At 38.4% G+C, this 25,739-nt stretch overlaps 3 protein-coding genes across 4 annotated transcripts; 2 read left to right on the forward strand and 1 right to left on the reverse strand.

Moving 5' to 3' along the window:
- The first annotated feature begins 110 nt into the window (after positions 1-110).
- On the forward strand, positions 111-7,267 carry LOC146496042 (MFS-type transporter SLC18B1-like). The gene is made up of 14 exons (XM_085142411.1): positions 111-412; positions 613-773; positions 1,629-1,724; positions 1,828-1,901; positions 3,079-3,226; positions 3,399-3,555; positions 3,673-3,809; positions 3,903-4,004; positions 4,084-4,175; positions 5,488-5,583; positions 5,713-5,787; positions 5,870-5,963; positions 6,034-6,083; positions 6,214-7,267. Exons 1-14 carry the CDS (start codon positions 373-375, stop codon positions 6,260-6,262), a joined length of 1,371 nt encoding a protein of 456 aa, XP_084998537.1. The 5' UTR covers positions 111-372; the 3' UTR covers positions 6,263-7,267.
- Positions 7,268-7,421: 154 nt separating this feature from the next.
- On the forward strand, positions 7,422-16,002 carry LOC146496043 (MFS-type transporter SLC18B1-like). 2 transcript variants are annotated; one of them, XM_085142415.1, is made up of 14 exons: positions 7,423-8,660; positions 8,863-9,014; positions 9,551-9,646; positions 9,750-9,823; positions 10,944-11,091; positions 11,264-11,420; positions 11,543-11,679; positions 11,773-11,874; positions 11,952-12,043; positions 13,155-13,250; positions 13,370-13,444; positions 13,527-13,620; positions 13,691-13,740; positions 14,797-16,002. In XM_085142415.1, exons 1-14 carry the CDS (start codon positions 8,630-8,632, stop codon positions 14,843-14,845), a joined length of 1,353 nt encoding a protein of 450 aa, XP_084998541.1. In that variant the 5' UTR covers positions 7,423-8,629; the 3' UTR covers positions 14,846-16,002. The 2 variants fall into 2 exon arrangements, with proteins under 2 accessions (XP_084998542.1, XP_084998541.1); XM_085142416.1 differs by lacking the exon at positions 13,155-13,250 and having other exon boundaries at positions 7,422-8,660.
- On the reverse strand, positions 13,493-25,426 carry ahi1 (Abelson helper integration site 1). The gene is made up of 27 exons (XM_085142405.1): positions 25,279-25,426; positions 24,881-24,959; positions 24,101-24,219; positions 23,251-23,831; positions 23,073-23,161; positions 22,786-22,972; positions 22,368-22,560; positions 22,189-22,284; positions 21,910-22,095; positions 21,658-21,810; positions 21,395-21,527; positions 21,109-21,232; positions 20,612-20,841; positions 19,871-19,980; positions 19,666-19,784; positions 19,405-19,535; positions 19,160-19,300; positions 18,869-19,062; positions 18,727-18,772; positions 18,589-18,641; positions 17,782-17,899; positions 17,422-17,480; positions 17,239-17,304; positions 16,992-17,154; positions 16,839-16,909; positions 16,187-16,275; positions 13,493-16,073 (listed from the first exon to the last, which is right to left on the reverse strand). The coding sequence occupies exons 2-27, from the start codon at positions 24,888-24,890 to the stop codon at positions 15,890-15,892; spliced, it is 3,645 nt and encodes a 1,214-aa protein (XP_084998531.1). The 5' UTR covers positions 24,891-24,959; positions 25,279-25,426; the 3' UTR covers positions 13,493-15,889.
- Positions 25,427-25,739: the final 313 nt, after the last annotated feature.

The following is a 25,739-nucleotide window of genomic DNA, read 5'->3' on the forward strand; positions in this document are numbered from 1 at the left end:
ACTACATTTATAGATTTTTTTCATTTTCTGTTAAAACCTTATTTGGCCATCATAAAAAAGCCATTCATTGAGTTTTTACCAGAGCCCTCGATTGGTACTTAGTATTACTAGTACTTTAATTGTGCGACGACTATTACAATTCGAGTTTCCAATAAAATAGCAGTTTAATATGTCAAACTGCAGAGGGCAGTAATGGGATGGGACTAAGTTATTACTAAGAAGAAGAAGAAGTCTGGAAGTGCTGCGGGTAGACCATGCACATGACTGTAGTCACTTGTAGCGGAGGAGGCTGTCAGAGGCGGCTGGTGCTGTCAGGATTTACCCTCTGCTTTTTCACTTGTTCTGTCATCGTCTGCATTTCTCAGCCACTGGATGTTAAAAATGGACCAGCATCCTGATCTTCCGACGACAGGTTTGTGACCTTTGTACGCTGTGTAAAAACATAAATCAATAAAATAAACTCTAGCATTGTTGGCAGTCACTCAGCTCAGTATAGCTGACTTCTCTTGACTTTATTCCCTCACCACTGCGATATTTTTAACCACGAACTTTATGTTCTTTCAACTCAGCATGGCCTAATCGCATTTTTCATGTTTCTCCTCCCGTTTTCAGAAATGTCAGATAACAACACAGATAACAACATCACAGCTGAATCAACAGATCCTCCTCAGAGGTTCACAAGGAAAGAGATTCTCACCTTAATATCAATGGCGTCTGTCAACTTTGGCTCTATGATTTGCTACTCAATATTGGGCCCATTTTTTCCCACTGAGGTAAGCTCAAGGAAGCCAGCATCATGGGGTACAAATCACATGTTACAGCACAAGAGGTTAAAGGTTCAAGATATTAAAAGTTTTAAAACTTAGCTTATGAATGCAGCTTTTGACTGAAGAAATAAAACACGTTCTCTCATACATGCAAGTCATATATCTGCAAACAAATCTTTTCTTGCAGTAGGAAACTAGGAACAAGCATTTCCTTCTACTAAAATGTATTTGTGCTCCCATGTAGTTGTACAGTTCACAGATTATACTATTGTTTACCTTAAGAATTCAGTAATGTCTTCTGAAGGCAATGAATGAGTAGTCATGCGCTACCAACAGACATCCTCCCTGAAGGCCAGTGAAGACTGGCTCTTTTGTAATCAGCCGTTCAAGGTCTGTCAGGAGCTAGAAATGCAAATGTTGGAAAAGAATGGCACAAAAAGCTGCCTAGTTAAAAAGACATTTGTCACCTTAACATCGTAATGCCTACTTTATCATATTTGATACATGTGCGGGGGGACATTTGATACATCATAAGTGTTATTTCTTTTCTTTTCCTCCTCAAAAAAATCTAAAATAAATTACACAATACAGTTTTAAGCAATGAATTAAATGCATTAAATAAATAAAAATACCAGATGTAGCAAATGTAATAAAAATTAAAACTCAAATATGTTACGTATTTAATTTGTCAGGAGGTTCAATAAACGCTCGCTTTCATGTCAAGTCTTTTATGGTTCAGGGTTATTCATATATCTATAGTTTATACGTTATTTTTGAGATTCACTTTTCATTATCCTTGTTGTTTTTGTTGCTGTTATGTAAATCCCCTAATTTTATCTGTTGTCCTGTTTTAATATTTAGGCAGTGAAGAAAGGAGCCAGTCAGACTGTAGTTGGTCTCATATTTGGGTGTTATGCTGTCTCCAATCTAATTGGTTCATTGGTACTGGGAAAATATGTAAGTATAGTGTTTGATTTCATGCCATATACATGGCAATTTGGAGCACAGGTGTAACCAGAGAGTCTGTAACAGTGCAGCTGACCCATTCTTTGTGTATCAGATTGTCCAGATTGGTGCAAAGTTCATGCTTATTGCAGGACTTTTTGTATCATCGTGCTGCACTATTATATTTGGGTAAGTGATCTATGTTTCGTATTATGATAATATTATGATAAAAATAATAACTATGATAAAGATGAAGCTGGAAAAAAACATTTTCTCGTTATTATTTCTCACAGATGTTTATTAATGTAACAAACAATATTTTTTGTGCCGAATGAACAGAATGAAAACACATTAGCCACAATGTTTAGTACAGAGTTGTGTATTTAGTGTTATCCCCATATACATGTTGGGCTGCTGTAAATATTCATCACTGTAACAAGTTTTTATTAATCCACAGGAGAAAATAGATCCAAACTTGTGTAGGCAAATTTGCTAAAAACTACTGTGCCACGCTGCTTAAGAAGGAGTCCAGGAATTCACTGATAATTAAAGTACACAGTTATAATCTATTTATAACTTCAGTAAGAACATATAGACTGTGAGCCGCAAGCAGACGAGGGAAGTTGTAACTTTTGTTTTGTTTTTTTAAAGGTGGTGTATTGTTGTGTTTAATGATGAGTAATAAAAAGTTTCAAAGTTTACCATTCTTGTTAGTGTGTTCAGTCTGTCATGTAACAGCTCGCAAGCAGGCAGATTGTGGACCCAAATCTAAGACTCAGGAAGCAAGGCATAACAAACTAGGACAAACTGTGACAATATAACAAAGTTCAAGGGGAAAGATAATGACATAAGATAGCAAGGGGAGAAGTAACAGGTGGAAAGAGAGATTTAATCACCAATTACCAACAATAATTACCAAAATAAAACAAGGAAAGAGATACAACTGAATCGGGAGAAAATAAAAACAAATACAGAAATAAGATTGGAGGAACGGAATCAAAAGTGAATTAACTAAATGAACCTAAGGAACTGAAGCTAAGAACCGAGGGCATATAATAATGATATAAGGAACGTCAGGAAATAAATAGGACATGTAAAAACAAAGAAATAACAATGTGACTAGAAAGCTAGAATACAGTAAAAATAGCAAGAATACAGAACTCTAATCCAAATATAACCCAAAATACAAAATGAGAAAAACTGTAAAGTGAAAAACTAAAAACTACGAGTTTAAGACCCAGAGACCATGGCACAATCACCTTTGTTTCAGATCACACACAGTTCCTCTGAGCTTATTTATTTCGTCTGCATTTCCTTTAATCTTTCTATTCTGTTTGACACTTGCTGGCATTTGTTTCCTTTGCAGATTTCTTGATCGGGCTCCTGCAGGACCTATATTCATCAGTCTGTGCTTTATTGTGAGGTCGCTTGACGCTGTCGGCTTTGGAGCTGCTATGACATCTGCTTTCGCCATGACTGCAAAAATATTCCCAAACAATGTGGCAACTGTTTTGGTGAGGGTGGACAAACTTGTCAGACTGGCATGCTGTTTAGACATTAGAATCACGAGAAAACAGAACGACCGTTATAGGTTTAAGTTGTTATGTATCCCCAGAAAACAACTGGCTCTTGGCTATGATGTAAGAAATTCCCACAGTATAGTAACCTGGGTCACTACTGTTTTAGGGTAGTTTGGAGATTTTCACAGGACTTGGCCTTATCCTGGGACCACCACTGGGAGGGTGGCTCTACCAGTCTTTTGGTTACGAAGTCCCTTTTTTAAGTCTTGGATGCTTGCTGTTGATTATGGTTCCTTTCAACATTTACGTCCTGCCATCCATTGGTATGTACAACATAAGATTTGTGTGTATTATTTGTCCATTTGAAAAATGCCATTTTGTGTTTTTTCATTTTTCTCACATAATAACTGAGCTGTAATTTTGTGCTTCCCTCCTCTCAGAGGCAGTCCCATCGAAGGATTCATTCTTTCGACTACTCACCCACGTGAAAACAATCCTGGTTTGCTACGTGGTATTCACTCTCAGTGCAGGTCTGGGCTTTTTGGATGCCACTTTGTCACTGTTTGCTATTAACAGGGTAACGATATCCTTTATAATCAAATTAGCTTACGTTTGGTAGAATTTTATGTGGATTGCATGAACAACTTTTTTCCCTATCCATCATCCTTAGTTCGGTCTCTCAAATGGCTACGTGGGACTAATAATGCTTGGTTTATCTTTACCATATTGTCTGGCATCACCGCTGATGGGGTATTTCACAGATAAATATCCTGTATGTATCCAAGCAATCAAAATGATAAAATATAAATGAATATGTTGATTTTGAAATTAAATTTGATCTTGTGCACCAGGCCACTAGGATGGCGGTCTTGGTGACAGGCGGAATCGCTGCTACAATTGGCTTCTGTCTTCTTGGTCCCGCCCCTTTTCTTCACATCCAGAGGTTAGTGTGGGATTCAGGTAAAACTAACACTTCTGTATTTAAAAATGATGGACATTTTAAGAAAGATGTCTATCCCCCTCTGAGCCAAGAGTCATAACAGAGGAGAAATTGGAGTAGATTTTCCCAATCTCATTTTTACAGTAATGTAAACAGTCGCACCTGCCAGGAAACAGTCCCACTCTGAATAAAAATGTGATCTTACCATTTGAAGGTGTTTTAAACCTGCACTCTTTGTAATGGCCAGCAATAATATGTGGTTAAATATCCTCAACCAGACACTTTTGGATGCCATCAACATGCTTCTGGGATCATTTTAGTTGCATTCTTAACCAGTTTATAGAGTTGAACTGGTTGGTTTCCTGGTATGGATCTGGTTTTCAATTGTAGTCAACAAATGTTCAATAGGGTTGAGCTTAGGGCTTTAAAAAAGCTTAATGTTAGCCTTCTTTATCTATTCCAAAACCAGTTTAGCATCATTGTCCTGCTGGAACACACAATTGCGTCCAAGTTTCAACGATACAGCTGTTGATTTGAGTTACTGAATGAATTTGGAGGTACACTTATTAAAATAGCATATGTACATAATTGGCCCTGTGTAAATGAGGAAAAAACCTAAATAAATACAAACGTGTGCACCCAATTTATATTTTTTCATAGTCATAAATATATATCTATACTATATATATCTATAGATATAAATATCTATACTGTACCATCATTCTGCCCTGGAAAAAGATAGTTAAAAGCCCTAAATTGCCATGACATTCATGCCCTTGTGGTTAAACGTCAAATCCCAATGTAAATCTTTACTTTGCAGTCATATGATCATAAGATTTCATAGTATCTTACACCATTTCTTTTTTTTTCTTCTTCTTCTTTTTGGCTGCTTCTTTTAGGGTTCACCACAGCAAATCGTCTGCTTCCTTTTCAGCCTATCCCTAACATCTTCCTCTGTCACACCAGTCCTCCTGCAGTACACCCATGAACCTCTTCAGTGGTTTTCTTCTTTTCCTCCTGCCTGGCAGCTTTATTTCTAACATCCTTTGTCCAGTTTATCCACTAATCCTTTCACTATTCCTGTCACAAATCACCCCTGAAACTCATCTCCACCCACTCCCTCCTGACTGCATTCTTTTCTTCACCTCTCTTGTGCACTGTGTTCCGTTCGATGATTAAGCCCAGATATTTAAACTTTATACCACTACTAGGGAGGTATTCAGTGTGACATATTGACAACTTATACACAATTTCATCCCTTTGCCTTAAAAAGTCTAACTTCTGTATCTTTTTCTGTATTTCTGTTTTGGTTTAGTCACCTGTGGTTGCTGGTCGTCATGCTTGGCCTAATTGGGTTTTCTCTGGGTATGAGTGCAATCCCCACGTTCCCTGAGATCATCACATGTGCATAGTGAGTTGCTTCACATAATGCTCAACATTCAAGAGAAATATATATTGTTTTTGGGTTTTGTTGTGGGTTTTTTTTCATAAATATGGCTGGATGAAACAAATGTTCTGCAAATTTTGTTTTTCCTCATAGTGAAATAGGATTTGAAGAGGGGCTAAGTACACTTGGAATGGTGTCTGGGTTATTTGGTGCAGTGTGGTGCACTGGGTGAGTCCCTAATATATTTGTTTCCCGGCATTTTACTTTTTAGCGCCTTGATGTTGGTTCTAATTTTGTGCTTGTTTTTAAGGATGTTTTATGGCCCCATTGTGGGAGGAATTATTGTTCAACATCTCAGCTTTGAATGGGCTGCTACAGTTCAAGGAGCGTTGGCATTTTTGGGTGTAAGTATCAGTGACTGCAGCGTTTAGATATTTTATGTCAATACAATGTTAATGATCCCTCTGTCCTCAGGCATTTCTCATCTTCATGTACTCTGTCTGTCAACGGACAAGACAACAAAGGTAGGCCTAAACTTTAAGTCAACATAATAATATTTGTCATTTCAACCACATAGAAAACTTTTTTTTAACCTTTGTGCTGTCTGCAGCAACAAAAACATGGTAACTCTTTTTTTTAACGTTTAAATTTAAGGGTCCAAGAAAACAGCCAACAAGCAGATGAAAGAACCCCTCTCCTATGATCCTGTGTTCCAGCTCCAAGTTACACAACTTTTTAAACATCTTATCAGCCATTTTTTGTTATCAGGCTGATATTGTATTAATGTTGTGAGTCCTTTGGTTATTTATTTGTGGTTCTAGGGCATGCGTTGTAGTAGGAACTACCAAACAGGCATTTTAAGTACTTTTGCAGGTATTTATAACTCTATAGCCTGCTTCTTATCAATGCAGTAACACTGTGTAATGTAAAATCTCAGATTAATTGTATTATGTTTTTACAAAAAGCTAGAGAGTCATGGAGTGGGTCCAAAGATAATTTGGGGAGCAACACGGATATTAAAAATGAAACCAGAAGTTCACTACACGAACCCAGCTTGATTGTGATCTAAGTTAGAGTCCTGTGCAGGTAGAATCCACAGACACAGACTCCTGCCAAAGTATTTAAAACTGCCTGATAGTAGTTTCTTCAACATTGCCACGATGACTTACACACAATGACACCAGCCACTTGGTTAGTGAGAGTGAGTTTTATAAACAGTGGTTTAATTGTAAAGCAGTGCAAGTGTACTGATTTAAGGTGGTGCATCTGAATGTAAGTGTTTCATATGGGTGTGTAAGTATGAATTTATTTACTATACTAAAACAGTGCAATTTACTTAATAATCACAACTATTGCCGACCACAATTGTGCCTTCTGTAGAGATATTCATAGGATTTCTACATCACAACTTGAATTTCTTGTTTAATTGACCAATATCAACATCTGATTACCTCATTCATAGAAATGTGAAGAAAACCATGTGATATAACGATATCTTTGGAAAGATAAATTATACAGCTCATAATGAACCTTTCATACTGTACTAATTCTTCAAACAGGGAATTTATTGCAGATTTCACTGCAGTTAGAAATGTTGAATGTTTTGCCTTCTTTTCTACCTGCATTATAGATTTATTTAACACTGATATTGAGATTTTTTCACTCACTGACAATTTAAGGGACTGCAAAGACTGATTATTAATAAAAATGGAAATAAAACTATAAATTAATTGTTTTTGTTTTTGTTGTAGATAAATAAATATATATATAAATTCTAGCTCTCTTACAGGGTAATCAAGTAGAATTACAATATGACATAAGTTTTCTTACATGGATAAGTTATTTAAAAAAAAAAAATTACAAAAAATATGCTTATCAACTTTACATAATTACAATAATTTTGTAATTTTGTTTTTCACAATTCAGCTTTTTAACTTTTCAGTACTAAAAATATATCACAATAATAATAAAAATATCACAGCAGCACCACGGCGAATGGTCAATTCATCAGAGACGTAAAGAGAAACAACCTAGGAATGGAACAGAGAGGTAGGACAGTTGAATAAGTGTGAAATAAGGCTGCGCCTGAGCTTTAAATTACACTGGATACTTACTACTTGCTGAACAGGAGCAGAATCTGTTTCTACATGGATCCCTGAAGAGTCTGACAAGGAAAAAAGGACATTATTTAATTCTTGTAGCAGCAATTTTAGAGGGCAGACACCACTGTAATCCTTGCGTATCTTAGCAACATTAAAATTAATTGGAAACATTACCAAATCTTACCGTCTGTAGCCTAAAAAACGAAGCACCTTTTAGAATATAACCGACAGGACTGAACCGACCTAAAAGTATAAGAAAAAACATCAAGAATTGAAACTGCATTAATATTTTATTACAATTGCCAGGAGTCCATCTGTGTTTCTGTTCATAACATACATGCTGCCCAGTGCTGAAAGGACTTGGCCCATGTTGTACGTGGCGCAGTTAAAATCTTCATAACTTTTTGCATTCAGTTACACAGCTCCAATGAAGCCATTCACTGGTTAAATACAAATAACTGTGTGATTAACTGAAAAAAGCCACTTACGGGACTGAGTGCTCAGAGAAGTGGGATAAGCTGCTCTGAGCACCAGTGAGCTTCAGTCTGGAGTGTGGTGACAGGAGAGATGGAGGTGGCGGGAGTGAGGCATTTAATCCTGTCTGTAAAATAAATATAACAACACTTAAGTAACTAATTCAAAATGGGAATAATTTAACAGATTATTGAATTATTTGCTCATGCTAAAGTCAACATAGAAAGACTACATGTTTCTACATATATCTGGTTTACTTTAATCTGCCAGACTGCGGAGGGCAGTAATGGGATGGGAATAACTTGGTTATTACTTAGAAGAAGAAGAGGGTTAGTCTGGAAGTGTTGCCGGTGGTCCATGCTCATGAGTGTTTTCACCTAGCGGAGGAGGCTGTCAGAAGTATTTACTTGTCAGGATTTACCCTCTGCTCTTTCAGTTGTTCTATCACCGTCTGTATTTCTCAGCCACTGGATACAGACCCCTGAATATTGAAAATGGATCAACATGCTGATCCTCCGACGAGAGGTTTGTGACCTTTGTACCCTGTGGAAATTAAATTACTGTGTAAAATAAACTGAGAAGTGTTGGCAGATACTCAGCTCAACATAGCTGACCTCTTGACTTTTTTCCTTATCTCTGCCAAAAGTTTAACCGCAAACTTTATGTTCTTTCAACTCAGCGTGGCCTAATCGCATTATTCGTGTTTCTCTTCCCGTTTTCTCTTCAGATAACAACACATATAACAACACCACAGGTGAATCAACAGATCCACCTCACAGGTTCACAAGAAAAGAGATTCTCACCTTAATATCAGTGGCATCTGTGAACTTTGGGTCTATGATTTGCTACTCAATATTGGGCCCATTTTTCCCCACTGAGGTAAGCTCAAGGAAGCCAGCATCATAGGGTACAAATCACATGTTACAGCACAAGAGGTTAAAGGTTCAAGATAATAAAAACTTTTAAAAAATGAGCTTATGAATGCAGCTTTTGACTGAAGAAATAAAACACGTTCTCTCATACGTGCAAATCATATATCAGCAAACAAATCTTTTCTAGCCAGAGGAAACTGGGAACAAGCATTTCCTTCTACTAAAATATATTTGTGCTCCCATGTAGTTGTACAGTTCACAGGTTAGACTATTGTTTACCTTAAGAACTCAGTAATGTCTTCTGAAGGGAATGAATGAGTAGTCATGCGCTACCAATAGACATCCTCCCTGAAGGCCAGTGAAGACTGGCTCTTTTGTAATCAGCCGTTCAACTTAAGGTCTGTCATGAGCTAAAAATGCAAATGTTGGAAAAAAGTGGCACAACAAGCTGCCTAGTTAAATAGACATTATATTATCCTTGCTGTTTTTGTTGTTGTTATATAGATCCCCTAACGTTATCTGTTGTCCTGTTTTAATATTTAGGCAGTGAAGAAAGGAGCCAGTCAGACTGTAGTTGGTCTCATATTTGGGTGTTATGCTGTCTCCAATTTAATTAGTTCATTGATATTGGGAAAATATGTAAGTATACACTTTAACTTCATGCCATATGCATGGCAATTTGGAGCACAGGTGTAACCAGAGAGTCTGTAACAGTGCAACTGACCCATTCTTTGTGTATCAGATTGTCCAGATTGGTGCTAAGTTCATGCTTATTGCAGGACTTTTTGTATCATCGTGCTGCACTATTATATTTGGGTAAGTGACCTGTGTTTCGTGTTACCTATGATAATGATAAAATTGGAAAAAATCCAGAATCTCATTGTGACAAAAGGACCCAACAACTCCAAGGATCATGCTGACGTTCTGTCACTTTATTTGTTTTACACACACCTTTTCAGTGTGCTTTCGGAGTTCCCTTTTCAGCATGACTCCAGCGAGTTGCTGCTGCTGCTTCTGCTCTCCGACTCTCCACACAGCGTTCTGCTTAAATAGGGGAGGCATGATTAAACAGTGGTTACCAGCTGTCAGCCATCCTCCCCTGGCACTGCCTCCTGAACCTGCTGCCCTATCCCTCTTCAGCAGCCGAAAAACAAACAACACCCCCGCCACACTCCCACAAATTTCCTGAAAATACCAAACTAACAATGAATTTATTCATGTAAAAAATAATGTTTTGTGTTGAATAAACAAAATTAAAACAGACCCAGTAGCCACAATGTTTAGCACACGGTTGTATATTTATAGTTATTCCCATATACATATTGTTCTGCTGTAAATAATCATAACTCCAACCAGTTTGTGTAAATCCACAGCAGAAAATAGTTCCAAACTTGTGTAGGCAAATCTGCCAAAAGAATACTAAGCTGCTTAAAAGGGAGTCTAGGAATTCAGTAAAATGAAAGTACACCGTTATAATACATTTATAACTTCAGTTGGAGCACAGACTGTAAACAACAAGCACACTAGGGAAGTTGTAAAGTTTTGGGGGTTTTTTTAAGGCTGACGCATTGTTGGTTTTAATGAAAGAATAAGACAAGAAAGACAAGACTGGAGGAACAGAATCAAAAGGAGATCAGCTAAATGAACTTAGAGAACTGAAGGTATAAAAAAAAGGAACTTATATGAAGCGTCAGGACATAAACAGGACACATAAAAACAAAAGAAATCACAATGTGAATAAAAAGCTAGATTCCATGAATACAGAACCCTAATCCAAACATAACCTAAAATACAAAACGAGAAAGAACCCCTCTGGGTCGAAGGCCTAGAGATCATGGCACAATCACCTTTGTTTCAGATGACACACAGTTCCTCTGAGCTTATTTATTTTGTCTGCATTTCCTTTAATCTTGGCTGGCTCTTGTCTTCTTTGCAGATTTCTTGATCGGGCTCCTGCAGGACCTATATTCATCAGTCTGTGCTTTATTGTGAGGTCGCTTGATGCTGTCGGCTTTGGCGCTGCTACAATGTCTGCTTTCGCCATCACAGCACAAATATTCCCAAACAATGTGGCAACTGTTTTGGTGAGGGTGGACAAACTTGTCAGACTGGCATGCTGTTTAGACATTAGAATCACGAGAAAACAGAAACAGCATTATAGGTTTAAGTTTTTATGTATCTCCAGAAAACAACTGGCTCTTGGCTATGATGTAAGAAATTCCCACAGTATAGTAATCTGGGTCACTACTGTTTTAGGGTATTTTGGAGATTTTTGCAGGACTCGGCCTTATCCTGGGACCACCACTGGGAGGGTGGCTCTACCAGACTTTTGGATACACTGTCCCTTTTTTAAGTCTTGGATGCTTGCTGTTGATTATGGTTCCTTTCAACATTTACGTCCTGCCGTCCATTGGTATGTAACACTTGAGATTTAGGTGTATTGTTTGGGTTTATTATTTAAAAATTGCCATTTGGGGTTTTTTCATTTTTCTCACATTATAACTGAGCTGTAATTTTGTGCTTCCCTCCTCTCAGAGGCAGTCCCATCGAAGGATTCATTCTTTCGACTACTCACCCACGTGAAAACAATCCTGGTTTGCTACGTGGTATTCACTCTCAGTGCAGGTGTGGGCTTTTTGGATGCCACTTTGTCACTGTTTGCTATTAACAGGGTAATGATATCCTTTATGATAAAGTCAGCTTACGTTTCCTAGAGTTTTTGTGCATTCCTTGAACAACTTTTTTTCCCTATCCATCATCCTTAGTTCGGTCTCTCAAATGGCTACGTGGGACTAATAATGCTTGGTTTGCCTTTAGTGTATATTCTGGCATCACCACTGATGGGGTATTTCACAGATAAATATCCCGTATGTATTCAAGAAATCAAAATGACTAAATGTGTATAATTATCTTTTTTTTTTAAAAATTTGATCTTGTGCACCAGGCCACTAGGATCCCTTTCTTGGTGACAGGCGCCATCGCTGCTACAATTGGCTTCTGTCTGCTTGGTCCCGCCCCTTTTCTTCACATCCAGAGGTTAGTGTGGGATTCAGGTAAAACTAACACTTCTGTATTTAAAAATGATGGACATTTTAAGAAAGATCTCTATCCCCCTCTGAGCCAAGAGTCATATCAGAGGAGAGATTGGAGTAGACTTTACTAACGTCATTTTTACAATGTCTAATTCCAGGAAATAATTGCACCTGCCAGGTAACAGTCACACTGTGAATAAGTGTCTTAAACCCTTAATATTTTTCACGGCTAGCAGGGAGCGACTCCTGTGGTAGCAAAAAAGAAAGCCCATTGTGAGGAATTAACTCTACTTTAAATGTTATTATATAACTCTAAATATTGTGCTAATTACTTTATGGTCTCAATTTCCAGGTTTAAGTTTAATATTGGTTAAATGTCCCAGAATAACTGGCACCTCGACCAGACACTTTTGGTAGCCATCAACAAGCTTTAGGCATATTTCAAGTTGCATATTTGACCAATATTTTGAAGGTGTTGATTTTGGAGCACGAGCTTCTTTCTAGGTGATTTAACCGCAGATGCTGGTGTTTCAGGAGTTTCTAGTTAATGGCATGTTTGAGCCTTGGTTCCTGGGCTGTTCATGAGCATCCTAACCAATTTCCTCTCAACTAAAGGTGACAGTTTGGGTCTTCTTCCAGACCTTGGCAAAGTGGTGACATATTTTGATAAGAGACCTTTCCACCTTGTGTAAATCTTCAAGTCTCCTTGTTAGATTGTCACTGAGTTCCTTGGACTTGCCATAGTTCTGAGTATTGGTCAGTGCTTCTCACCGCTCTCCTTCTGTCACAAATCACCCCTAAAACTCATTTCCACCACTCCCTCCTGTCTGTACTCTCTTCTTCATTGTGCATTGCTTTGGATGGTTGAATCCAGTTATTTAAATTCATTCACCTTCACTGCCTCTGCTCTTGGCAACTTCACTATTATGTCTGTCTCCCTATCATTGACACATAGGTTGGTTACTTTGGATGGTTAAGCCCTGGTATTTAAAATCTACACCGCTGCAAGGGGAGTGGGACATGTTGCCTCGACAAGTCATATACTGAATTAATCCCTTTGCCTTAAAAAGCCAAACTTCTGTATCCTTTTTTTTTTTTTTTTTTTTTACATTTAGTCAGCTGTGGTTGCTGGTCGTCATGCTTGGTCTAATTGGGCTTTCTCTGGCAATAAGTGTAATCCCCATATTCCCTGAGCTCATTTCATGTGCACAGTGAGTTGCTTCACATAATGCTCAACATTAATGAACTACAGTTTGTTTTTTGTGTTTGTTTTTTTTCATAAATATGGCTGGATGAAACAAATATTCTACAATTTAGTTTTTCCTCATAGTGAAATAGGATTTGAAGAGGGGCTAAGTACACTTGGAATGGTGTCTGGGTTATATGAAGCAGTGTGGTGCACTGGGTGAGTCCCTAATTTATCTCTTTCCTGGCATTTAGCTTTTTAGTGCCGTGATTTTTGCTCTAATTTTGTGCTCGTTTTTAAGGACGTTTTATGGCCCCATTGTGGGAGGAATTATTGTTCAACAGCTCGGCTTTGAATGGGCTGCTGTAGTTCAAGGAGCGTTGGCATTTTTGGGTGTAAGTATCAGTGGCTGCAGCGTTTAGATATTTTATGTCAATACAATGTCAATGATCACTCTGTCCTCAGGCATTTCTCATCTTCATGTATTCTCTCTGTCAACGGACAAAACGACAAAGGTAGGCATAAACTTTAAATGAACATAATAAGTTCTCTTTCATAGTATTCATTTCGTTTCTCACTATGGGGGACGCCTTCTATGTGACCTCATCAGAAGCTGAAATGCCATTATGTTAGCTCTTACAGGCTTTTTAAGCCATGTCAGGAGGGGCTAGGGCCTCCCTATATAATAGACTGACATAGTGTCAGATGTCATTCAAAAACTCTTCTCACTTCTTACAGAAGGCTGTCGATAACTGTGCTGTTGGGTTTAAGCTAAACTGTCCACTGTCCTTGCAGCAGATTTTCTGTCCAGGGGCAACCCACTGAACGCAGACTAGAGGCTTCAACCCTCCGCTATACTTTTCCACCAGTGGCCCTCCTGACAGCCGTGTGCTGGGAAGAGAAACATTGACTGGCTGAGATTTTTTTAGCTGCTTTCCAGCCCATCTTGACCTCATCTTCATCCCAAAGGTTATCAGTACATGTTCCCCAATAGTATTGCCTGACTTTTACCAGCTGGCCTCCATGCACATTCCACTAAGGGCCTGACTACCTTATAGGCTTTCTCTAAGGGAGTTTTATCCAGGAGGTGTGTGCAACTCCATGCTCGGCCTCATCTCACACATTTGTTAGGTTTTACAAGCTAGATGTGACGGCGCCTAACCTAGCGTATTCAGTCCTCAGTACAGGTTCTTTGTTCACCAAACAAATGCTTTGAAAAAGAACTTAAGGTTATGTATATAACCCTGGTTCTCCGAGTAGCATGAGTGTCTCACCAGACCATTCTCCTGTCTATAAAAAATGAAAAGGTGGGCTTGTTTTGAATGACATGTGACACTATTTCAGCCTATTATATATGGAGGCCATGGCCCCTCCTGACATAGGCAGGTGGCATTTTAGCTTCTGATGAGGTCCTACAGGAGGCGTTCCCATAGTGAGACACTCATTTGTGCTACTCAGAGGTTATACATGTATAACCTCAAGGTCTGTGATTTCTTCTAAATAGATTTCTTTTTTGAAAGTCTGCCACAACAGCAAAAATTTTACCTCTTTTTTTAACTTTTAAATTTCAGGGTCCAAGAAAACAACCAACAATCAGATGAAAGAACGCCTCTCCTATGATCCTGTGTTCCAGCTCCAAGTTACACAACTTTTTAAACATCTTATCAGTCATTATTTGTTATCAAGCTGATATTGTTTTAATGTTGTGTCTTTTAGTTATTTTTATCTGGTCCTAGGGCATGTGCTATAGTGGGAATTCCCTGAGAGGTATTTTAAGAAAAAAGCTAGATACATTCATGGAGTGGGTCCAGCTGCATTCCCAACGGGTTCCCAGATATATTTGATCATTCATTTGGGGAGCAACATGCACATTAAAATTTAAACAATAAGTTAGACTCCCATGCAGGTATCCACAAACACAAACACCTGCCAAAGTACTTTAAACTGCCTTGTAATAGTTTCTCCAACACTGCCATGATGACTCACACACAACAACACCAGCCACCCACAGTTTGGTTAGTAAGAATGAGTTTTTATGGCCAATGGCTTAAAAGTAAAGCAGTGCAAGTTATACAGGTCAAAATGAACCTTTCATACTGTGCTAATTCTTCAAACAGGGAATTTATTGCAGATTTCACTGCAGTTAGAAATGTTGAATGTTTTACCTTCTTTTCTGCCTGCATTATAGATTTATTTAACACTGATATTGAGTTTTTTTCACTAACTTTTTGTACATTAGCATTCAAATGTGACAATGTAAGGGACTGCAAAGACTGCTTATTATAAAGATGGAAATAAAACTATAAAGGATTTTTTTTTATGTTGTGAAGAAATATATATATGTATATATATAAAACTTCTAAATCTCTTCCAAGGTAATTAAGTGGAATTACAATATTACATACGTTTACACAGTATTATCTGTTTTCTTACATGGATAAGTTATTCAAAATATTCAATGTACAAAAAATATGTTTATCAGCATTATACAATTACAATATTTTTATAAACATATTTAACAAATTTAATCTGTATTAGGTGCAATACAAACTGTGACTTTTCAAAACTAAAATATTTACAAACAAAAAAAAGTGAAAAATAGATCACAGCTGAAATAAAAATCAGAATAAAGCAGACATACAGTTGCTGTTTGTTTCCATGAGTTTATGGATCAGGCTCAAAGGCACTGTTTGTATTGTCTGTTGGCCTCTTTGGCAGAGGTCGCCCTGCTGATCTGCCTATGTTCCTGGTGCTACTGGTCGACGCTGATGCGTCTGCATCTGAAAACGTGGCTTGAGAGGAAGCTGCAGGGACTCGTGGCTTTTTCACCTTCTTTTTTCTTCTACTTCTATGGGGGAAACGTATTTCACAATCAGCACTTAATATATCTCCACCACAATACAGCTTCATCAGCCTGTGTAGTTAGGAGAAGTTAGGAGTGAAGCAAAGAGAGCCACTTACCTAGTAACTGCCATCTCAGGTTCCGTGTCGGAAAGCGTCGGCTCGGAAAGAAACCTAAGTTCTCCAGAAGAACTAATGGCTGCAGACACCTTGGAGATACGAGTATAAAGAAAAAAGTGATGGCCCATGGGAACAGGAAAATCACGCATATATAAAACCAGAGCACATTTGTGAATTTATGAAATGAAAAGCAATTAAAGTGACACTTGCCCACTGTAGGCTTTAAAATGACTCATGGTTTGTCATAGTTTTGCCAAAATAGCTGCTTACAGCAGAACATGGAAGTTGTAGCTACAGCTAGATTTGCATCAGAAGACTGAAAAATACAGAAACTGATATTTTGTTCCAAATCTCTCTCATGCACAAAAGGTGGGATGACAAAGACCACTGCTGTTCAAAATGTTGTTGTAGCTATAGTATGTAAAAGGAGAACCAGCAACCACAGAGCAATATATTGATATTTTTCATTCTTCTCTCCTTTTTTGTTGCTGACATGAAATCAAGCTGACAATTTTTTTGACAAAAGGCCTACAGTGGGTATAAAAAAATTAATTAATGAGATGTAAACTCCACCCCCACTTCACCTTTTAGCCAAAATACATTAATGACCACATCCCAGTCAGACGCCACTCTGATTTTTTTGTTCTCTTACCCTAGTAGGTGTTGACCTCTCATCAGGCTCTTTGGACAAAGGCATGTGAGTCACCTCTTCATTGTAATCTCCTACAACAATAACATGTTTTTATCATTTTTATAAACAATTTTTTAAAAGCATATCTACCACAAGAAAAGATAATCCACCTACTCTGATCTGCTACGTAAGAAGCAAGAAAATATCCCTGCTGCCCATTTTCAAGGCGTCCAAACCACCAGTTCTCGTTGTCTTTGTACAGTACTTGGATGACATCGCCACGGCGAATGGTCAATTCATCAGAGCGATTTGCTTTGTAATCATAAAGAGAAACAACCTAGGAATGGAACAGAAAGGTAGGACAGTTGAATAAGTGTGAAATAAGGCTGCGGCTGAGCTTAAAATTACACTGGATACTTACTACTTGCTGAACAGGGGCAGAATCTGTTTCTACGTGGATCCCTGAAGAGACGTGGTCAAGAAGAGTCTGACAAGGAAAAAAGGAAATAACTTCATTCTTATAGCAACAAGCAGGCAGACACCACTGCAGTCCTTGCCTATCTCAGCAGCATTAAGATTAATTGGAAACATTACAAAATCTTACCGTCTGTAGTCTAAAAGACGAAGCACCTTTTAGAAGATGACCGACAGGACTGAACCCACCTAAAAGTATAAGAAAAAACATCAAGAATTGAAACTGCAGTAATATTTTATGTATTATACATTACTACAGTAACTGCAATTTGCAGCAGTCACTTCAAGAGATGGGTAACAATTGCCAGCAGTCCATCTGTGTTTCTGTTCATAACATACATGCTGCCCAGTGCTGAAAAGACTTGGCCCAAGTTGTACGTAGCACAGTTATAATCTTCATAATCATTTGAATTCAGTTACACAGCTCCATTGAAGCCATTCACTGGTTAAAGACAAATAACTGTGTGATTAACTGAAAAAAGCCACTTACGGGGCTGAGTGCTCAGAGAAGCCTGTGGGATAAGCTGCTCTGCCAGAGCACCAGTGAGCTTCAGTCTGGAGTGTGGTGACAGGAGAGATGGAGGTGGGAGTGAGGCATTTAATCCTGTCTGTAAATAAAACGAATAAATAAATATATAACAGCATTAAGGTGCAATAAATTAATGCAATTTTCTGTTTTATATCATAATAAAAGTAAAATTCACATTTGTGTATTTCATGTAAACCCTCTAATACAATTCTCACTGTCAGGAACACCGATTTAAAAACAAGGTTAAATAGAAATCTAAACATTTCTTTGAAATATGAAAACATAAATTAGCATATTACACAAAGGGAAAAAATGGCTGAGTTTACAATTAAAGTATATAAACCTGGTTCTATGCTGTTTCCCTTCTCAACACATTGAGGGCAACTGAACAATAAAGCGATTGGAGGCAGATTACAGAAAACAAAATCTATATTGACAGAAAAGGCTCATAAAGCTTGTTCACCATCTGTGACCTCAGCAATGCTTCAGTATACAAAGGTGTATTTTGATATATCCATCCATCCATCCATTCGCTTCCGCTTATCCTTTTCAGGGTCGCGGGGGGCGCTGGAGCCTATCCCAGCTGTCATAGGGCGAGAGGCGGGGTACACCCTGGACAGGTCGCCAGTCTGTCGCAGGGCCAACACACAGGGACAGACAACCATTCGCACTCACATTCACTCGCACATTCACACCTAGTGGCAATTTGGATTATCCAATTAACCTATCCCCACAAGCTATTTTGATATAGTACTGATAAAAACTCACTGTGCCGACATCTGATGTGAAGCTCCGGCCTGTGTGAGTACTGCTTAATTTATCTGCAAACCAGAAAAATAGGTTAAAATACCAAATATAATATAGCTAATTATATAAAGTCCTTCTCATCTAAATTGCTTAGAGTACCTTGCTCATAAATGAATCCAGTAGCAGAAGATCTTTGACGTGGTTCCTGAAAAAAATATGTAAAATACTTTTCTAAGAATTTCAGTTAATTTAACTGCACACTTATTTCACTCTACATTTAAAAATTAACATGAGCATTTACCAGAACTGAGTCCAGTTGTTCCTTCACACACTGCATTTTCAGTGCAAGTCTTGTTGCTTGGGCAAACTGATCCATGGCTGCAGAAATAGATGTGTCCTGCAAAGCTAGAGGGTCAGGTGTGTTTATAACAGTTTTGATATCTTCAGAAGCTGATCTGCTTGCTGCTTTCATAGTGTGCACCTCCATCTGGGAAACTAGAAGAAATAAGAGAAAAATAAGGCAGAAATGAAGTCGTGCAAGTCTGTACAATACTACTGACTAACTTCTTCTTTTGTCAAACAAAACACAAACCTTTGCGGTCATACAGGTACACGTGGACAGGCTGGCTCTGTCCGAAGGCACAGAAAGCTACCATGTTCTCGTAGGGGTGAAATGACACGCCGTGGAGAGCCGTGGGGTAACAAAGCTCTGAATATACTGCAACTTGATCACCTGGGAAAAGAAACGGCTGGAGCAACTATGCAGAATACTGTCAAAAACATTAAGAACCGACTAGTTTCTTTGTTACGGGAAAAAATAAAAAATTTCATGCTCACCTGTATCAGTATTCCAGACATACGCCATCCCATCCTCACTGCCAGAAAAGATGAAGTTCCCACATGGTGTAAAAGTACTGTAAATCCTCTCTCTGTAGTTAATGGCTCCAGTGTATTTCTTTACAGCCAGACTTAAAGAGGGAAAGCCCAAACACATATTCAAACACACATACAATAATATAATAATCACTCCTCATTTATATGCAAAGTATAATACAATACTTTAATATTTGTCTTTGCTTTATTATAATTTCGTCTTACATTCTCAAATCCATCATCCTCAGCACACTGTCTTTGGCATGTATGAGCAGGCACCGCCCATTCGGATGGAGCTGCAGCAAGTTGATGGGGACACCACTGAGATCACTCTCATCAATTTTCTGCCAAAAGAAAACATAGGATCTTAAAATGACAATAAACTAACATTAGCTAAATAAAGTGCAGTGAATAGTATCAATTCTTGTACCCTCTCTATACACCAGTGGCGACATGGCTGCTGCCGCTGCCTGCTGTCATTTACTGAGGTTTTCCACACAATGATGAGGCCCATGTTGTCTCCAGAAAACATTCTTCGACCTATTTACAATGAAAACAATATCAGATATGGCATAAGATATACAAGAGAACAAGCCTCACATTCATTATAAAAGAGTAGCAAAACCAAACACAACACCCCTTCACAGAAAGGCACACATGTGCCTCATAGACACAAAACCAGAATTAGTTGGCTGGCTTTGAGCGTTTCTTTGCTTTAAAGAAAGCAGCTTTCCTTCTCTCTGACTGGGCCTTGAAGTAAATGACAGTGACCGTAAACAGTCTAAGACAAATTTAAATCTCAGTTACTCTCTCTAATAATAGAAAAAAATAGTCCAAGGCAAGTCAAAGCAAATCAGTCAGTCTGGCATAAAGGTTATACTGGCAGGAATGTTTGGGGAAAAATTGGAGCCAGTGGATTTATAAAAACAGAACTATACATAAAGTTCACTTTAACCATCATTTTATTTACAGCTATTAATAACAAGATTCATTAAAACATATACGAAAGACATCATTCTTTAAGATACTACATTTACTCTTATCTTGTTCCAAGTTTTCCTAACTCACAGTAGCTGACAACACACACACACACACACACACACACACACACACACACACACACACACACACACACACACCAGGGATGTTTCCATAACAGGGCTTACAGTACCTTCGGAGTCAAAGCAAACTGTGTTAATGAAACTGCCGTGACCCTCAAACTCCTGCAGCAGCTGGCCATTCACATCACCGACATCAACTCTCCACACTCGTATCAGGCAGTCGTAGCCCCCAGTTACCACCAGGTTCTGGGCTGTAGGATGGTACCGAGCACTGTACACAAACGATGGATGAGGGAGCACCTTCTGGGCTGTTACTTGAAGCCTCTCTACATTCCACTCCCTGAGGGAAACAATGTAAAAATACAAAAACTATTTTATATAAAGAAAAATGCGTTTGCTAGTTTTAAAATCAGAACATCACCAGTATTGTTGAGGCCATTTCTCAAAAAAGCAATGTATTACACACACTACAACTTAGTTAACTTACTTTATTTAGAGCTAAAATATAATAGATTATACAAAAACTGAGTCACTACAAGAAACAGTGACACCTCATTCACTTCTAATCACTTTTATTTAATCTTACATTGTACAAAGACAAAGTTACCTGACAGTTCCATCAGAGGAGGCAGACAAAAGGCTGCGGTCATCTCTGGACCAGCAGAGATCATACACTATTTTGAGGTGACCATTGAAGGCAGCCAAAACCTTGCCAGAGGGAATCTCATACACTGAAATAAAAACAGCATTTTATTTTATTTTATTTTTTTTACCTGATTTTTAAAATACATAGATGCACAGACATGGGAGAATCCAGATGTCATCAAAGAGGTGTTCATGGCATACAAACAGCATTAGAAGGGGGACTTTTACACCAATGAGATGTGACCTACCTACAACAGGGAACGCATCTTTGTCCGCACAAGCAGCAGCCAGTATGGTTCCAGTGTGAGAAAAGAGTACTGTGAAACAGCCCATCTGACCACCACGAAATGCCAGCATTGGCTTGTTAGGAATTCGACAGATCTGCAACAGTAAAACTCTCTTTAGTTGTTTGACTGCCACTCTTTGCTACTTACCCATGTTCAGGCTAAAAATATGAACATGTATATTTGTATGTAATATTGATAGGAGCAGTTTAAACCCTTCTACAAACCTGACCAGGCAGCCTGCTCCATCTCAAGGTTGGAGGTTTGCTGTCTAGAGGTTGTGTCAGACTTCTCTTGGTGATCTCATTCTGCAGTTCACTATAGGAGGTGCTGCCTCTCTCCTCCTGCAGTGCCATCATAGACCGAATACTAGGGTCCACCTGAAGAACATAACCAGCTCAGCTACAACATACTCCTGAATCCATCCATGTACATATGAAGATTTATTAACCTTCTAGCAGCAGTAGCAGCTAACTTACATGCTCAGGGAGTTTAATGCCTTTTACTGTAACATAGAGGGTAGATGCATATTTGGTTCTTGGGTACTTTCTCCACCATTCAACCACCTCAACTGTTTTAGGTTGGCTCTTTGCCCGATGTGGAGGGCAAAAGAGCTGGAGACGAAGTTTACTGTCAATATTCAGCACACCATTTGTGCCAACAAGCTGAAAAATGGAGGGGCATACATATTAACAGGGGAGATTAAAATACAATCAGACTGATCTTTTCTTTCTAAATGACCAGATTAAACACATTACCTTCAGAAATGCCCAGGCAATCTTTCGGAAACCTCGATCATGCTTATCAACATCAATGTTGGCTCTTGCTTCTTCCATAGTCACAAAATCAAGGATCTTTGCAAAACATTTCAATAAAGGAAATTACTGTCACACATGTTAAAATATGGTTTATTAACTGTTATTGAAATAACTCTTACTTCAAAGAACAGTATGACTTTGGGGCCTTCGTCATGTTGTTGAACAAAGTAGCCAAAACGTTCATTGAAGATGATCTGCTCCTGCCACTCAGGGACGACTGATTTGTTCTTCTTGAAGTCATAAGGCTGGGTCATGATGGGGAGAACGTGGTCAACGTTTTCCTGCTCATAAAATGAGGATACGGGGCGATGACTACAAAAAAGAAAAACAAATTTGAACTGAAGGCAAAATGTGTTATAATTCAAAGGTTTTGGCACAGTTAAGTGGCTTATAAATACAAATATCTATAGATCGTGCCTAAATTTAACTGAAAAACAAGTAACTATGGTCCAATTATTTTAAGGTAAAAATTTCTAAATAAAAAATGTGCCCAGAAATTGAAACACACCACTAAACTTAATAGTAGAAATGTCTCACCAGTCTTCTTTTTTCACATATTGCCCTGTGGCTTCATCAACAACGTGGATCTTCACCATGGGGTGTGAAATCGTCAAGTCAGTCTTGAGGCGGTCTGTTCTGTGAATGTACACTCCAAGAACAAGGTTGTCATCAAAAACTGGTTTCTGAGGTGCTTCTGACTCCGCTTCACTCTGGTCTTTGACAACTACAAGGGGAGAAAACAAAATATGAAATGCATCACCATCAACACCTTTCTTCACCTTTAACTGGAACTTGGTGAATCCTGAGAATTATCGTGCAATCACCATGTTTTTTCTTCCTCTTTTTCTTCTTTCCCTTGGATTCTGTTTCATTTTCCACATCAGCATCCAGGTCTGTATCTTCATCTTGATCCCTGGAGGCAAAAAAAGAAGTAGAAAGAAATCAAACACTGTTGCTTTATCACTAAATATAACTCCATAGTACACTAATAGTTATACACACCCTGCATCTGAATCTGTGACTACAGATTTCATCTTTTTCTTTTTCTTCTTCCCCACATCATTACTAAGCGTAACACTTTGTGAGACAGCACTCTCATCTTCTCCTTTGACCCTTGTCCTCCTTGAAGTCCTCTGCTCCTCCTTTACTATCTTTTGCTGGTATTCATGCAATAGGTTATCTTCTGTGTCCTCCTCCTGGCTTGCTTCTTTAGCCTCTGTATCACCTTTGCTTTTTCCCTTTTTATTTTTCTGCTTTGGGGCCTTTCCACCTACAGAATCATTTGGATCCAATGGAATTTCAGACTTTGATGCATTTGCATCCTCTTGGATGTGACTTCCGATGTCCTCGGGCATAGGAGGAGAGGGAAGGTCCCTCTTACTTTTTCTTTTAGATTTTGATGTTTTAATCCCCTCTTGGTTTCTATTGTTGTTAAAATTAACCTTCTCTGAAATTTCTCTCTCCCTTCTTTTATTCTTTGTGTAGCGAGGGCTGCCCTCTTCTGGGTCATATGTGTTCTGGAGGATGGTCTCATTGTCTTCTGCGTCCTTCTCAAGGTTGAGATTTTTTTTTAGATTCTGAAGCTAAAGAGGAAAAGGGAAAGAGGTGTCAGTACTTACAGTCTTTTTATTTTGTTATTTATTAAAACTTCCGCAATTAAAATATGTCCGACATGCTGTCTGTTTTGGAAGGAGGGCATCATGACAGCCTTGTTCACATAAAATGCAGAATCCACAAGGATTCTGAACTATTCAGAAATAATTTTAAGACATGTCCTGCAAGTTCTATATGTTTTTGCCAACATATAGAGCATCTGATGTAAAATTATCAATAGAACACAAGAATGACATACCACAATAGTCTCCGGAGTTTCAGTGCTTTTCTTTTTTAACTTTTTCTTCTCAGATTCTGTGTACTTCTTGAAGACTTCATTAAATCTTTCCCGGGTTTTTGCCCGGTCTTCACTCTCACCTATAAAGGGGAACATTTTAAATAGATTACATGACAATGCAGATTAGACTTTATAATATAAATAAGATTAACTACACGTTGTTGATAACACCTCTGTAGATTGATCAAATCTTTTTGCAAAACTTGTAACTGCATTTTTACACTACTGCATCACACCAAGTAAGAGAAGTAAGCGTAGCAATGCAACAGACATGGGGACAAGTGAGGTGAAGTAGAGAGTGCAGGCATGGTGGAGTGGGTGGAGATAAATATGAGAGGAAAGAAGGACACCAACAACATTTTGCAACATTTTAGTGAGACTTAATATGATGTATGGTTTGGAGATGGTGGCACCAAGAAAAAGACAGGAATCTGGGCTGGAGCTGGTGATGGAGTTGAAAATGTTAACAATGTTAAGGGGGGGTTTGGGCATGTCCAGAGGAGGGGATAGCGGATCGATTGGAAATATGTTAAACATAAAGCTACCAAACAGGAGGAAAAGAGAAAGACTACAGAAAAGATCCGGGAATGTAGTGAAGGAGGAAATGCAGAGGGATAAGGAGAGATGCAGGCAGATGATGTACTGTGGCGACCCCAAATGGGAGCAGCCGAAACAAAACGGCATTGATACTTTAAAGAACCTTCCACCATTGGAGTGAGGACGGAACAGCAGGAAACTTACCTGCTGGCATTCTCAGACAGCGTGATGTTTCTCTTTCCGAGCGCAAAATGAGAATAATCCAGGACTTAAGACTCTCATTCTAAAAAACAATACATGACAACGACGTTAAAGTTGCACAACAAAACCTCTACTGGGTTAGCTAGGTTTTGCTAGCCAAGCGTTTAATTATATAGTTTAGCACTCTAGTAAAACAAACCCGTATTAAGTCTCCCATGGTGTTTTTATTTGCTGAAGTCAGAGTATAGGAAAAAGTACAGTTTGTGTGAACCACTAACCTTAGCCACTTTAGCAGCTAGCTTGCTAAATGCTTCTGATAGCTCACTGACTTTACAGGGTTACTACATTTGGTAAGATAATATTTAGGAGCTTCAACGAACAGTCTGAGTATTAAAACAAACCTCGCTCCACAGAAGCAGTCCGTAAAAGTATGTATAAGAAGCAGAAGAGTTGGCCGAGGGTCAGCGCATGTATCTACTCTGCAGTGATTGTCCTGTCCTCCATCTTTAACAACAACGCTTCGACGGTTTCCAAGTCAACAAAGCTGAAAAAGAGAGGCGGAGCCGGTCAAACGTAATCTGACGTACATACAAAAACAACAACCAATCAAAGCTGAAGACAGAATTTCATAACAGAAATACATTTACATGTTTTTTCTGTTATATTTAACTTCATTTTCTTCTTATTTTATGTCTACCTCTAAAAGCCTGATTTTTATCTGTCCATAATGTTAAATATAGAAAAATAAGTTATTGCATTAATACAATGGCCAGAAAAAAGTATCCTATTAATTTATTCAAGGAATGTAATGTTTTTACCCGTGTTGCACTTTTTTGTAAGCTGATATACACTTTACGCAGTT

The sequence above is a fragment of the Neolamprologus multifasciatus genome, chromosome 19 (genome assembly GCF_963576455.1).
Source record: "Neolamprologus multifasciatus chromosome 19, fNeoMul1.2, whole genome shotgun sequence".
Taxonomy (NCBI): Eukaryota; Metazoa; Chordata; class Actinopteri; order Cichliformes; family Cichlidae; genus Neolamprologus; species Neolamprologus multifasciatus.

Coding starts and splice junctions, on each gene's coding strand:
- LOC146496042 (XM_085142411.1), top strand. CDS start 373: ATGTTAAAAATGGACCAGCATCCTGATCTTCCGACGACAG. Junction 5,964..6,033: donor GAGCGTTGGCATTTTTGGGT/GTAAGTATCAGT, acceptor CTCTGTCCTCAG/GCATTTCTCATCTTCATGTA. Junction 6,084..6,213: donor CAACGGACAAGACAACAAAG/GTAGGCCTAAAC, acceptor TTTAAATTTAAG/GGTCCAAGAAAACAGCCAAC.
- LOC146496043 (XM_085142415.1), top strand. CDS start 8,630: ATGGATCAACATGCTGATCCTCCGACGAGAG. Junction 11,092..11,263: donor ACAATGTGGCAACTGTTTTG/GTGAGGGTGGAC, acceptor CTACTGTTTTAG/GGTATTTTGGAGATTTTTGC. Junction 13,741..14,796: donor CAACGGACAAAACGACAAAG/GTAGGCATAAAC, acceptor TTTAAATTTCAG/GGTCCAAGAAAACAACCAAC.
- ahi1 (XM_085142405.1), bottom strand. Junction 23,162..23,250: donor GTCACAGATTCAGATGCAGG/GTGTGTATAACT, acceptor TTTTGCCTCCAG/GGATCAAGATGAAGATACAG. Junction 21,811..21,909: donor GCATTAAACTCCCTGAGCAT/GTAAGTTAGCTG, acceptor TATGTTCTTCAG/GTGGACCCTAGTATTCGGTC.